This window comes from Xenia sp. Carnegie-2017, unplaced genomic scaffold, assembly GCF_021976095.1.
Source record: "Xenia sp. Carnegie-2017 unplaced genomic scaffold, XeniaSp_v1 HiC_scaffold_14, whole genome shotgun sequence".
In the NCBI taxonomy this organism is placed as follows: domain Eukaryota; kingdom Metazoa; phylum Cnidaria; class Anthozoa; order Malacalcyonacea; family Xeniidae; genus Xenia; species Xenia sp. Carnegie-2017.
Window position 1 is genome coordinate 11,927,874 of NW_025813447.1, and position 14,868 is coordinate 11,942,741.

General features: G+C 33.7%; 2 protein-coding genes across 2 annotated transcripts; one reads left to right on the forward strand and one right to left on the reverse strand.

Annotated features, from left to right (window-relative positions):
* Positions 1 to 103: 103 nt before the first annotated feature.
* Positions 104 to 2,451, reverse strand: LOC124435654 (malectin-A-like). The gene is made up of 4 exons (XM_046985617.1): positions 1,668 to 2,451; positions 964 to 1,140; positions 730 to 784; positions 104 to 649 (listed from the first exon to the last, which is right to left on the reverse strand). The coding sequence occupies exons 1-4, from the start codon at positions 2,124 to 2,126 to the stop codon at positions 429 to 431; spliced, it is 912 nt and encodes a 303-aa protein (XP_046841573.1). The 5' UTR covers positions 2,127 to 2,451; the 3' UTR covers positions 104 to 428.
* Positions 2,432 to 14,747, forward strand: LOC124435652 (T-complex protein 1 subunit zeta-like). The gene is made up of 18 exons (XM_046985615.1): positions 2,432 to 2,587; positions 3,192 to 3,255; positions 3,361 to 3,411; positions 3,489 to 3,551; positions 4,145 to 4,165; positions 4,374 to 4,433; positions 4,818 to 4,931; positions 6,776 to 6,879; positions 7,406 to 7,516; positions 10,682 to 10,796; positions 10,878 to 10,922; positions 11,098 to 11,180; positions 11,545 to 11,641; positions 12,154 to 12,220; positions 12,399 to 12,580; positions 13,141 to 13,227; positions 14,251 to 14,372; positions 14,588 to 14,747. The coding sequence occupies exons 1-18, from the start codon at positions 2,451 to 2,453 to the stop codon at positions 14,658 to 14,660; spliced, it is 1,596 nt and encodes a 531-aa protein (XP_046841571.1). The 5' UTR covers positions 2,432 to 2,450; the 3' UTR covers positions 14,661 to 14,747.
* The last annotated feature ends 121 nt before the right edge of the window (positions 14,748 to 14,868 follow it).

The following is a 14,868-nucleotide window of genomic DNA, read 5'->3' on the forward strand; positions in this document are numbered from 1 at the left end:
TAACATGAAACCATACTTTGATGTTGGTTAATTCCGTTTAAAAATTAGCGATCAATTTTTTGTCGATAAAGCGATTGCTAAAATCCAAACAACACAAAGCAAATTTTTGGCAAATCGTAGTCTGCGTTATTTTTTGAGGTAATTTTTGACTGAATAATTTTACAAGCAAATAAATTAACTGGCAAAATATGGTTATCCTGTCACGTTTTTCATACGAACCCATGTAAGAGAAATATAGTTTAAAGATGAAAATAACGAAGGAAAGATAACTCAAAAGCAACGACATTTTGAGAAATTTCCATGTAACTTTTAACTGTGATTTACATATTCGTCTCTTTCTTTCAATAGAATTTTTGAATAAATAAATGTTAAGTGAATGCGACTACTACGTGTGAAAAACGCGACAGATAAAATCAATCTTAACAGAACTAAAGTTTACACAAGCAAAATAAAGTGGGTATAAAGACGCCTAATGCAATTAAAAGTGGAAGCAGCAGGCTGCTTTCATCCGATGCATAAGGATCCATTGATCTGGGACCTGATGTCTTTCTTGGTCGTTCTGGTCTATCATCAGATTTACTCTGTTCTTCTTCAAAATTCCCACGTTGGTTTTCATTTAGTCCAGGTAGCGGAGGCAGTTTAGGCACATCTTTATTAAGAGACAAAGATATCATGCATTTTTATTTTTCATGGTATTTGCAGTACATTGCAGTACATACAGGTACAAACCTTCTAAACTTCCTTTCATTACAACAATAGCATTTATCTTGGGGTTATCATGCCCCTAAATATCAAAGAAATGTTCAACATTTAAGAGCTCATTTTGAGTCAGTAATATTTACTCTTGCAGTATAAAAGTGAATAATGATTAAATGGCATTTAAAAAGTTGACTGCTAGGTTGCCAATTCACTATCAATGATAATTGTTATTATCGCTATATTTTGTCTAGCACACTTTCCTACCTTAACAAATTCCACATGTAAATTTCCAGTGAAGCGTGTCATCTGATTCTCTACCAAAATCTGACCTTTTGTAATGGTGAAAGGTATGTACTCATCATGTGCAACAGCTTTTCCCACTCGATCATAAATATCTAACAGCTTTACCGCCAAAATATTGTTTACACGTACATCAAAAACCTTTATTGGAAAGAAATGAAACCATAATTCTTTTAGAATAGTTAACCAGTGTCTAGTGCTGTCCCCCATTGTCTAGTGCTGTCCCCCATTATCTAGTGCTGTACCCCATTATGAATGGATGATGGTGTTTGAAATAGTTACATTATGGCAGTATACTATATGTGGCCTTCTAACATTAAGCCGATTTCCATAAATGTTACAGGTAAAGTGAAGGTTAAATGAAAAATTATGCCATACAAAAATCTGCTAAAAAATTCCATGATTAATAATTGAACACCATGTTAAAGACATGGTAGCTATAAAACAACCATCTTGGTGATTATGTTGCTGAGAGGAAGGAAGCTATTGGAAATCCTTTGTGCAAAGAAAAACAAATTTTTTACTAACTTAAAACATCATTATAGATGGGCAAAGTTGAGAGGCTTGTGCATAACAAATGGCATTGTCCAGCTCAAAAAAATACAACTTCTGGATTGTTCTTAAGGTTAAGTCGACATTTTACGGGGGTCAGAGAAAGAAAAAGTTACCTTTAACTTAGGCCCTTGAAAGTAAACCTCGCAAAATTTTAGCACCAATACATAATCTCCATCGTCCTTTATTGGAATGTCGTACGCGAAATTTGACAAATGGTAACGTTCGGTTTGATAAAGTATTTGATCTAACTGTGCGACACGACTAATCGTTAATCGCTTGCCAAAGTCCGATGCTGTACCGATGCTCAGTTTGTCCCCCTGATAATGAACACCGTTAAGGTCTGTGTGATCCGGACCCCCACAATTTACAGCAAAAACGACCTCGCCTGTTGCTGTAATTTCGTTTGCTAGTAGAAATAGAATAGCAATAGCGCAAAAACAGCTCAAGATATTAATAATACAAACGTACTCCATGGTTGATATTCGTCTAAGTGGCACTACTTCGCGACTCGTGCATATAAATAGGCACCTGTTTCCATCTGAGTTATTTTGTTGAATCATCATAACGAGCATGCCCGATTATGGACATCCCTTAATGTCCCTAGACGTACTCCCGATTTCCCAATTGTCGCTCAATGTCAGGTCATACATTTACAAAATTAAAATAAAATTCCTTAGGAGACAGGCTTTGCAATCAGTTTATTATCACCAAGCAGGGTTTTTTTTGAAGAGATCTCATTTTTACAAATTGATGTATTCCCAATGCGTTCTGATGATCTTTTACAATCTTATTGTGGTACTTAGTTACCCCCAAATGTACAGTATTATGACCCAAATTGCTTACTGTTATACTACATTATCATAACGTGTATCTCTCATGACAGAATACTTAGCATCATGGCGGCGATTCAAACTTTAAATCCCAAAGCAGAATTTGCTCGAGCAGCTGCGGCCTTACAAGTTAACACAAGTGCAGCAGTTGGTCTACAAAATGTCCTTAAAACGAACCTTGGTCCCAAAGGCACAATGAAAATGTAAGATGAATGGAAAATAGCTTTTTTGTAACGTCATTGCAGCACGTGTTTGTACATGCTTTTGTTCGGCCGTCAGGATTACTTTGTTGAAACAGTTTAATTCTAAAGTGTTTAGTTAGCCAGCAACACGGTCTTTATAATGTGTTTATAATGATTGTCATCTGCGAGTCCCTGTTCAATGATAAACACACAAGCTATAGAATGATAAATTCAAATACGTTAAAGAATGAAAGCATATTGTATTAGGCATTTTGAAGGGTGTGGATGTGAACTTCAAACAAGGATTTCTGCCAGTCTTTGGCTAACTTTATACTCATTGTATCTTCTCCTTGAGATGCTGTGATGATTGATGACCAGTATATTTTATATTACAAATGTTGTCAAGTGTCACAAGAGTTAACCGATTTTCTTCCCAAGGGTGGGACGAATGGGGGAGGGGGACTATAGGTTGCCGAGGATATTAGAGGATATTTATGAGTAATGAAGAAATAAAGTTCAACAATGCGATGTGACTAATACCTCTAGATCCTCTCTTCTATTTATTTTTCCATTTGAGCACTACTTAAACTGGTTTACGTAGCTTCATAATGTTAATAATGAACAGGTTGGTTTCTGGATCTGGTGATATCAAAATTACCAAGGATGGCAATGTTCTTTTACATGAAATGGTAATAATCTACATAAATTTATATAATTATCTTGTTATGACAAGACAATAATGTACATTTGGTCAGCTTTATGATAAAATATCATCGTTTGGCAAATAATTGCAGCAAATACAACATCCAACTGCCTCACTGATTGCCAAAGTTGCCACAGCTCAGGTAAAACTTATGAAATGTGAAAGTAAATAATGATTTGGCAGTTAAATCACAAAATCTGTTGTTCATCATAATTGTAGGATAACATTACAGGTGATGGAACAACATCAAATGTTTTGATTATTGGTGATCTATTAAAGCAGGTATACATCAAGGAGTTTTGTGATTGTACTTGTATGAGCACTGGTGTCAAAATGATAAAATATTTTCTGCAAAATAAAGTCGATATCAATAGAGATAAACATTGCTTTTATCATAAAGTTTTAGTAGTGAAAGGCACATTCAACCAGATTTCTTGTACATATTATTATTGATTATCGCATGTGATTATCCTGTAAGCATATTCTTCGTGATTGTTAATGTTCTTGTTGCTTGTGGGGGTAGAAAAATTCATTTAATAAAGAAGTAAAAACACATTACACTCTTAACTCATTTCATTTGTTTCTTGATTTAAAATCATTTCACTTGTTCCTTGCATTCCCCCATATTGTATGAATGTACATTAATAACCATGATGATCCACTTTGATATTATAAGTACTCTTTCCAATTGAAAACCTTAAATATAGTAAAGTTGAAATGTCCATTTATTTCTACGTTTACCCTTTGTTTTTTCCTTAAATAGATCAGGGATGTTTAAAATTTTATCTCGGCATCATCAAAATCTATTATTTTGTTTCATTTGATATCATATATCTTGTAAAAGGCCTTACTTCAAATCTTTCTTTAAATTTTAGGCCGACTTATACATATCAGAGGTTGGTATTCACTTTTCATTAGATATTGGTGACCATAATGAATAGATAATGACGAAACGAAGATAAATTAAACTCTCATGAGTTTTTGTATATCTTTTTCACATTAACACCTTTTTATGAACAAGTTTAAAAGGTCATGTTTAAGTTTTTATAATTTTGTTGTTTTATCTGTTGAAGCAAATGTTTTGTTTTTAAACTCATAATTTAGGGTCTTCATCCGAGAATTGTTACAGAAGGATTTGATTTGGCAAAGGAGAAATCGTTAGAGGTACTTATGCATATTCAATAAATTATAATTTACGATCTCGTAAACGACAGAAAATGTATTTTAACAAATCACATCAACGTTGAAAAAAGTTAAAATTGTCTAACTAGTATGATATACGATGACTGTTTAGTACAGTCAGTATTTACATGTTTGTAAACAGTCAAAAACTTTTGACTCTGAAGATGACTACCGCTAAGGTTGTCGAAACGTCAGTCAACAACGACAAAAACAGTCCTTCTCAGGACTATACCATTCTGGACGATCTACATTTACATACATGTAACGATACTCCCGGGTTCAAACCATTTACTTTAGTCAGTATTTAATTGTTGTATATATTAACTAGACGAACCTTAATATTTGTTTTGTATTTCACATATCAAGGTTTTAGAAAAGGTCAAAGTCAAATTCGATATGGACAGAGATACGTTGATAAATGTGGCCAAAACATCTCTAAGGACAAAAGTTCACACAAAACTGGCTGATATTTTGACAGAGGTAGACTTTATAGCTATATTGATGGGGGTAGAGTATATATATTGACGGAGGTAGAGTATATATATTGACGGAGGTAGAGTATATATATTGACGGAGGTAGAGTATATATATTGACGGAGGTAGAGTATATATATTGACGGAGGTAGAGTATATATATTGAGGGAGTATATATATTGACGGAGGTAGTATATATATATGATTGGAGGTAGAGTATATATATTGACGGAGGTAGAGTATATATATATTGACGGAGGTAGAGTATATATATTGACGGAGTAGAGTATATATATATTGACGGAGGTAGAGTATATATATTGACGGAGTAGAGTATATATATTGACGGAGGTAGAGTATATATATTGACGGGTAGAGTATATATATTGACGGAGTATATATATATGACGGAGGGAGTATATATATTGACGGAGTAGAGTATATATATTGACGGAGGTAGAGTATATATATTGACGGAGGTAGAGTATATATATTGACGGAGGTAGAGTATATATATTGACGGAGGTAGAGTATATATATTGACGGAGGTAGAGTATATATATTGACGGAGGTAGAGTAGATATATATGACGGAGGTAAAGTATATATATGACGGAGGAGTATATATATTGAGGAAGAGTATATATATTGACGGAGGTAGAGTATATATATTGACGGAGATAGAGTATATATATTGATGGAGGTAGAGTATATATATTGATGGAGGTAGAGTATATATATTGACGGAGGTAGAGTATATATATTGACGGAGGTAGAGTATATATATTGACGGAGGTAGAGTATATATATTGACGGCGGTAGAGTATATATATTGACGGAGGTAGAGTATATATATTGACGGAGGAAGAGTATATATATTGACGGAGGTAGATTATATATATTGACGGAGATAGAGTATATATATTGATGGAGGTAGAGTATATATTCACCGGGGTAGAGTATTTGGAGGTGCGTATGTATATATATAATATATTGAGCTTATATTCGCTAATTGCCGTCGTTCAGGTCTTCACAGGATGAGTTTGACTTACTTTTATATTGTGAGGCACAAGTCGACTGGTTAAAACACTGAGTTCATCTTTCAGCTTTGATACGGTCTTCCCACATAAGACTGATTAGATCGCAGGTCACTTACATTAGCTGCGTCCTTGTTGACTGGAGTGGATATCAGAGATAAAAGTCAAAGTCTCTATCTTCTGGCAAGGATGTTTTTATCTGAACAATTAAGTTTTAGACGGAAACTGAGTTACACGCAATGAACCAAAAAAGCATTTTCGAAATTTTCTGCCACAAAAGTAATTCAAACTTTTTATATCACATTTATTTACCTATAAATGTTCTGGATGCGATTTTCTTGTTTTTTGAAGAAGTTTTATGTAACTGTAGTCATTCCTAAGTGCGCGTCTGTTTTATTATCTTGCTTTATTGTGAATAGTGACTTACAAGATATGTAGATTTATCTAATATTGTTTTCATGCTGTGTTGGTATGTTTGATATGTTGCAATTATTCTTTAAAATGTGATGTTTCTGTCTGTCGTCAAAACATGAAAAAACGAAGGAGGTTGACACACACGAATTTTTTAAACGTGATCGATCTCTAGACTTGTAAAGACAGAGATAATATCAAAAAAAAAACACATTATTCCATGAGTTGAATGCTTGGTAATGGAACTAATGAGTTGGTTGACAGTGTTCTTGAAATTTACTAAGTTTTTCAACATACATCAATTTCATATTTGAGGCAAGATTAATATATGGATTTGTTTTCTAAATAACCATTTGAAAACAAGTGTTGGGCGAAAATATTCAATGTTGCATCATATTCATAGGCTGTTGTTGATGCTGTGTTAGCCATTCGTAAAGAAAATGAGGATATTGATCTTCACATGGTAGAAATTATGGAGATGATTCATAAATCTGATGCTGATACAAAGTACGCATTTGGTAGCATACTATAGGATTTGATAACATGGCTTGTTCACTCAAATCTGGTGTGTTCATCAGGAGTGATCTGGTGTTAACACAAAAGTTTTTGTATCGTGCAATCTAGTGTGTTCATCATGAGTGATCTGGTGTTAACACAAAAGTTTTTCTATCGTGCAATCTAGTGTGTTCATCAGGAGTGATCTGGTTTTAACACAAAAGTTTTTCTATCGTGCAATCTAGTGTGTTCATCAGGAGTGATCTGGTTTTAACACAAAAGTTTTTCTATCGTGCAATCTAGTGTGTTCATCAGGAGTGATCTGGTTTTAACACAAAAGTTTTTCTATCGTGCAATCTAGTGTGTTCATCAGGAGTGATCTGGTTTTAACACAAAAGTTTTTCTATCGTGCAATCTAGTGTGTTCATCAGGAGTGATCTGGTGTTAACACAAAAGTGTTTCTATCATGCAATCTAGTGTCTTCATTGAAAGTTAGAGCCATGTCGACTAAGCTAAAAAAATCTGCATTGTTTTATAGACTTGTTCGTGGTCTGGTAATGGATCATGGTGCAAGACATCCTGATATGAAAAAGAAAGTCACTGATGCTTATATACTGACGTGTAATGTCTCTATGGAGTATGAAAAAAGGTGAGTTTCGTTGAAGAAGTTGATATTCTTTATTAGACTTGTTGACAAGCCCTTGTCGAAGTTAAGTTTTACGATACTATTTGTGTTACGGATTTTGCTTAACAATATTCTTTAGTACTTCAATTAAACATGCATTGTACTGTAATATTAAATGTATTGAGTTCGCCATACATCGATTCATTAGGTAATATTCGAATGTCTTGATTGAATTATATGCAAAAAAAAATACATTGCAAACATTTAAGGTATATGATGAGTCATTACGAATACGTGCGTACAAACCAACGTTTTTGCTCAGTTTTTCAGTCTTGTGACTTTAAAACTCTTTTTTTGAATTTCAAGATTCAAGATTTTATTTTGACCAATCCCCCCACGTGATCAGGGCATGTTCTAGGAACAAAAATTTTTCATAGAGGCATTGCTGCTGTGTTGTCTGATTCGTCAAGCTGCTGCAGCCAATAAAACTGATCATCGTAGCTTTCACCAAACTGATTTGTGATCATGAAGGCAATCTTTACGCCAATCAATAGACCCATAATTACACCAATAAATGTTCCAGCTACCACTGCTATCAATAGGCCTTTAATTAAACCCACAAAAAATCCAATTATTACTGCTAAAAGAACGAATTCCATTTCAACACGCATTTCAGCCAAAAGATAGTCGTTTGTCGCGAAAACTGTTCTATAAACTTTTGTTCTGATGAATGTGAAAGGATTTTTTCTCATTTACAAGCGCCGACGAACTCCTTTTAGTCGTATCTGCAAAAATAATTTAGTTTCGTACAAGTCCATATATGTAAAAATCTTGGGTTTTTGGATATTGCACAATAGCAAGTGGCTAAAATTTTGTAAAAACGAAACTAATGCAAAACATTACGCATGCGCATTTCTATAATTTGTGTATTGCAATAATTCCCATATATGGTCATAGAATTAGACGTTTTTGTAATATTACTAAGGTTGTATGCTCATATTGTTTTCTCATAGCAATAATTATTTCATTTCAAAGTAATATTTTTCTATCTTTGAACGCAGTGTCTGTTGACTTTCGTTTGTCGTATAATTTATTTCACTTGACAAGTACCATTCTCAACTTATATGGTCATGTATTATCCAAAGTTTTTGCAAAAATGAATTCAATTATCGACTTATAAAACCTTTCATAAAAGTCTTTAAAAATTCTTTTTAAACTGTTTAAGTGAACATTAGCTGGTTTTAATACTACTATTACGTTTGAAATGCCAAATTGAAGTGAATTTTCCTCCAAATTGAAAACTATTTTATTTCAATTTTTCATGGATGAATTTTTCTCACTTTGCTCCATGATGTTTTGTATGCTTAACATCAATTCACTTTATAGAAATAAATTGTACATGTTAAATGCACTAAAGCAATAAACAGTTCATTTAATTAACTCACATTAACTCTATGTAGAAAATTTCTCTTCCTTGGAAAAATGATTTCCTTGAGGTCCAATATCTTGCGATGTCTTCTGTGATGTTTGTGAGCTGAACTGTCCTCTCTATTACCTTGTATAGTCACAAATGTTTACGTGAAACATAGGTTGACTTCTATTTACCTTGCTCTGTCCATATATGGTATGAAACTATGTCCATATATGGACTGGTGTGAAACTACGTCCATTTATGGAATTGTATGAAACTATTTTGCAAAGGTTCAATAATTTTATGCACTAATAAGTTCATTGTCTTCTAAGAAATTATTCATTTGACATTTCATTTGACGATTTTTTACAAAGGAATCGCTTTTTAGCGATAGTTTTGTTTTTCAAGCATTGCTTAACTCTTAAAATTATGTGATTTTGACTGGTTGATGTTCATATTTGTTTGATCGTTCACTTTGAAAACGTTTTTATTCAACCGACAATTGCACGTGATCACGCGATCATACATTGTGCGTGCCGGCATGTCTTTAATTATTGCTCGTTTGTTTAGCAGCATGATACCTAAAACAGAAATTAGTTTGCTAAATTCTAGTGTACAACGTTGTCAAAGCTTATAGGGATCATTGCGATCCATATTTTTTTATGTTATGTTGGGAAACTGAAACGAAATGTTAAACGAGCTAGTAGTAGTTTTCTAAATTGAGTCCCGTTGAGTCACCTGAATTTTTCAGGTTCATGAGACAATTGCTTAAATTGTCCAGCAAAGTGCGAAGATCATATCTTCATTTAGTAGTTTCGTATGGTAGTCACTCCTCCATGTGTGTCTCATCAAGCCAGCAGAGGTTGGAGGTTTGGTTCCGAGAGTTCGACATCGAAGTTTGGAGACCGGGTTTGGATCATTCTTAGTTTTCCTTCAGTGAAGTACTTAAGCCCCTGCACGACTACAACGTGATGATCCAGGCGCAGGGGATTAAACGAGCTGATTTCTAATTACTGGTGCTAAGAAAAACCACCTTTTGGTCTTTCAAAATTTTGCTTGTCTACAATTACATAAGTCACGATGGCATTGTGTCCATATATGTAGTTATTTAAGAATCTGTTTGAAACAATAGCTTTCTTTGCATACCAAATACTCTCTGATGATAAGAAACGGTAGCACATTTATCCATATATGGTTGTAGATGCAATTTGAAAATAATACCACGATTGCCATTTACCAACTATGGTCATCGATTTATCTCAAAACACCTTGCATCGTGCCCTTGAATTGAGCTCGTTGGTTGAGTTCAATTACGTCAGTATTTGAAATGCGTTTTATACGAGGTTGACAATGATATAAATATATAATATAAATTTGGAAAACAGTCAAATGTTTTTCATCATGACACATTGACTCATTTGAAGCATCTTCACAATATGTTTGTTAACGTCTGCTGTGATAAATGATATAGTCAATAAATACTTTTATAGCTCATGATGAACGATGATTTTCAATGCACTTCGCAAATTTCCATTTAAATTCACATATTTTGCATTCAGAAGAATTTATAAATTTCGTTATTTTCCACCTGTTAAAAAAAGAAGTTATAATTGCTTACTTCCGTTTCAATTTACAAATTGATGCAAATCGTTGTCATTGCGTTACTGTATGATTACATATAAAGTCAGAATGCTATGAAAATGTTAAAGTGAATTTGTCAGATGATAAATATTTTATCATTTCAACTTCATTTCACGCTAAAAGTCTTTTTCTTGTAGTGAAGTGAATTCAGGATTTTTCTACAAAAGTGCTGAAGAACGTGAAAAGTTGGTAGCGTCCGAGAGAAAGTTTATCGACGATCGTGTTCGTAAAGTCATCGAACTGAAAAAGAAGGTAAACTATAGTGTCAGCAACATTTATGTACAGCGGTAGTTGTCTTTACTTATATTCCTCAAAACCATTGCTTTATAACAGGTGTGTAATGGAAACGAGAAAGGATTTGTCGTTATAAATCAAAAGGTACACAAATCGTCGCTTTAATAGAATTCAAGTGAACTTTAAATAAGCGTACAAGCAAATTTTTGATTAGTTTTAAAACTGGTGGTTTTTTTTTATGAAGATTTTGTTTAAAATTATATACATCTCTGTCTTATTGATTGGTTGCAGAGTGTCGATGTACTATTTGCTTGTTTAGGGCATCGATCCATTCTCTTTGGATATGTTGGCTAGAGCTGGCATTGTTGCATTGAGAAGAGCCAAAAGACGAAATATGGAAAGGTATGATTATTCATATACTTATTGATATTTTTTATTGAAGTAAACCATACGCATTAAAATATCTTTACTTCATAGATTGTCTTTTTCCGTTTATCTGTCACTCACGTGAACATGTTTTTCTTGCTTTTGTACTAATGATAGAAACTCGCGTTGTTGCCAGAGAGGTTGTTCCCCTAGAGACGCTTTTAATTTTCTAGCAAATTATTTTAACTGTTTGGGCTTCAATCAGTTTCTCGTGGGTTTTGCTGTTGTAGAGTTTTTTTTTGCACATTACGGACATTTATTTGTATGTGAACTCTGTGGAGTACAACTCAATATTTCTAGTATTTACGCATGATTGTCATACATAATAATAATATTTTAGGTTAACATTAGCATGTGGTGGAATGGCAATGAATTCATTTGATGATCTCACTTTGGAATGTCTTGGTCATGCTGGTCTTGTGTATGAACATGTATTGGTATGTCAATACTTCATGACTTCAAAGCCTAAACATTAACAGTGCTAAACAACAATGATCTTGTAACACAAAATATTTGTATTACAACTTTTCCAATCTTCTTTATGGCAAACGATGCAAGTCCCAGGCTTGTCACCGGTATAGCAGAGTTAAAACTTGAAAAGTTTTCATACTTGCTTTTGTTCCTTTCTTTAATTCTTAGACTTGCCAGCGACAACTGAAGTGAGTAAGATTTAACTCATATTTATTATACAGGAAAAGTAACATGGCGCAAGGCTTACGCAAATGTTTTGTATTACAAGGTCATTGTTATTTTGAATTGTTAATGTTTGGGCTTTAAGTCATTAAGTATTGAGATCTTCCAGTTGCTTTTACCAATTTGTATGTCAAAGTTAGTTTGCGTGCAATCTTGGTGTAGTCAGTAGTCTTTAAAAGTGCATTGTCCTTTCTTATATTAACATTGTAATTGTTCATCAATAGCAATAATGAAACTGTTCTTTTCATTCTTTTAGGGAGAAGATAAATTTACATTTGTTGAGGAAGTGAAGAATCCTCAATCAGTAACGATTTTGATCAAAGGTAATTTTTGACTTACTTAACCCTACGCTTGTTGCAAGTTTAAATACGTTTCGGAAACATATTTCTATGATCATAAACATAACTAGAGAGGCTGCATGATGTGCACTATCATGACACACCTCATTCTAAGCTTAGTTCGATCGATGTGACTTCCCCTGTCCAATATTCTTGCTTCCAGGCCCAAATAGACATACCGTGACACAGATCAAAGATGCTGTTCACGATGGTTTACGTGCCGTGAAGAACGCCATCGATGATGGTGCAGTTGTACCTGGAGCCGGTGCATTTGAAATTGCGGTTTACTCTACTCTTATGGAATATAAGAAGACAATTAAAGGTCGCGCCAGACTTGGTGTACAGGTTGGTCTGCAAATAGTTGAATTACATTTGGTGTACAGGTTGGACTGCAAATAGTTGAATTACATTTGGTGTACAGGTTAGACTACAAATAGCTCAATAACACTTCATGTAAATGTTAGTCAAGAAGTACTTGATAACACTTCATGTAAATGTTAGTCAAGAAGTACTTGATAACACTTCATGTAAATGTTAGTCAAGAAGTACTTGATGACACTTCATGTAAATGTTAGTCAAGAAGTACTTGATAACTTTTGGTGTACAGGTTAGTCTACAAAGAGTTGGGTACAACATGTTTTACTGGTTGGTCTTCAAGGAGTTGGATAATAAGATTGTCTTGATTCATAACCTATCTTAGTAAGACCACGCACTCATTTAATGATCAGTTATTTCTACAAAAGAGCTCATTGTTTTTAAGCCTGCGTTTAGTTGCTGCTTAATTTTTTTCATCTTACAGGCTTATAAGTATCAATCTATAAGAAGTATAAAGCAGTATCTCGTTAGACTTTGAAAGATATCATTTTTTTCTGACTAAAAAATCTTTTTAATTAATATTTTAATAGGCGTTTGCTGACGCCTTCCTCATAATTCCGAAAATACTCGCCCAAAATTCTGGTCACGATCCGCAAGAAGTTATTGTTAAACTGCAGGTACGATAAACATTGCGATTGTCAGTATTTAGTAATCGATTCTGCATACTCAATGCGAAATTTTTTATCAAAATTGTTTCATTAAATAGAAAAAAATTAAACTGCTTTTGCTTTTAATGATCGACTTCTTAAACTGTTTTAAAACGTTTAGGCTTTAGTCAAGTTACTCCTTTTCATTGGCTTTACGAAAATTTTATGGACGAAGCAAAATATTCTTTTTCACGTAAAAGCGATTTGTGAATATGGGCAAAATATTTCCATTCAACTCTTGTAAAATATTTTTGTGAAGCAAATTTTTTTAATGCAAAGTTGATAGGCAAGAAAAAGATATATGCTTGACTACATTCAATTTTTAATACATGATACGTGAAACAGTAAATGAGAAAGATATAAACCAATCAAAATGTGTAAAGTAAACTTAAATGGTCAAAACAAGGCAGAGGTTGTTTAAAACATAGCACTTTCTGTCAATATTACAGTTCATTTTATGAGAAGATGCAAAAATACAAATTTCGAGAGCAAAAAACCAAACCATGTTTTCGATCAATGCTTCCCGATACCCTTGGGCAACACTTTCACAAATTAATGGCACTAGAACGTCGCTAAAAAACGGAAAAGTTGTTTGAAAGTTTTCAGTATGTTTTATGTTATAGTTCATTTTATAAGAACTCTTGTAAACAAAAACATAAAATTCAAAAGCAAAAAATCCCATTTTCGGTCCATCCTTAAGCGTAAGGCACTAGAACGCCGCATGTTAACGTTTCGGTAGGAGATTTCGGCTCCTCCACGCTATCCTACTTGGGAGATGCAATAGCAAGCTTCCGTCCATTAGACCCCGAGATCACCTGCGATAGGCTTTGCTCGGAGAACATTTATCAGATTGGGTAAAAGAAAAATAGCCAATACACAACCATAGACATTACAATGTAGACAAATAATCTCGTTTGTTATAAACCGTGGACAAAAAGATAACAATTGCTCACTTCAAAAAACATTGTTTTACAATTTTCTTTATTATCTCAGGAAGAATACTCAGATATTGGTAAACCTGTTGGCGTGGACTTGAGTTCTGGCGAGGCCTTCATTCCGGCAGATCTTGGTATATGGGATAATTATAACGTCAAACGACAGCTGTTGCATTCTTGGTTAGTTTTGTTTTTCTGCTCATTAAACTTTAAAGCAACCACTCTTAAGATGTCTCATTTATTTTTTAAAACTTCCACAAATAGGAGATACGTTTCTTGATTTGATAGTTATTACCCTCCAATATAATGAGTCAGAATGCACTTCGTTTAATTCTGATCACACAGCCTCGTTGTATTGCTGGAAATTTAAAGTATTCTATAATTATTTTTTAAAGCACTGTGATTGCAACTAACCTACTTTTGGTTGATGAGATCATGAAAGCTGGGATGTCGTCTTTGAAGGGTTAGAAGGAGATCGTAGTGGACTTTTAGGACAATGGAAAGATAAGAACTTATTTGTTTTCTCAATAAATCCGATCTTGATGAACCTGATAATTTTTGATGTCCCTATAGGTCTAGTAAATGTTCGTAGTAGTTACTTGTGTTTTGAATTACTACAATTGCTCCCTTTTTCCCAATGATCTTTAACTTTCTTAATTATTCTTGCATTGCAACC

Excerpts from the sequence above, each read along its gene's own strand:
- LOC124435654 (XM_046985617.1), bottom strand. The coding sequence starts at position 2,126 with ATGCTCGTTATGATGATTCAACAAAATAACTCAGATGGAAACAGGTGC. Across the intron at positions 785-963 it reads TACATGTGGAATTTGTTAAG|GGGCATGATAACCCCAAGAT; the intron begins GTAGGAAAGTGT and ends TTTGATATTTAG. Across the intron at positions 650-729 it reads AATGAAAGGAAGTTTAGAAG|ATGTGCCTAAACTGCCTCCG; the intron begins GTTTGTACCTGT and ends CTCTTAATAAAG.
- LOC124435652 (XM_046985615.1), top strand. The coding sequence starts at position 2,451 with ATGGCGGCGATTCAAACTTTAAATCCCAAAGCAGAATTTGCTCGAGCA. Across the intron at positions 4,166-4,373 it reads CCGACTTATACATATCAGAG|GGTCTTCATCCGAGAATTGT; the intron begins GTTGGTATTCAC and ends CTCATAATTTAG. Across the intron at positions 4,932-6,775 it reads TGGCTGATATTTTGACAGAG|GCTGTTGTTGATGCTGTGTT; the intron begins GTAGACTTTATA and ends TCATATTCATAG.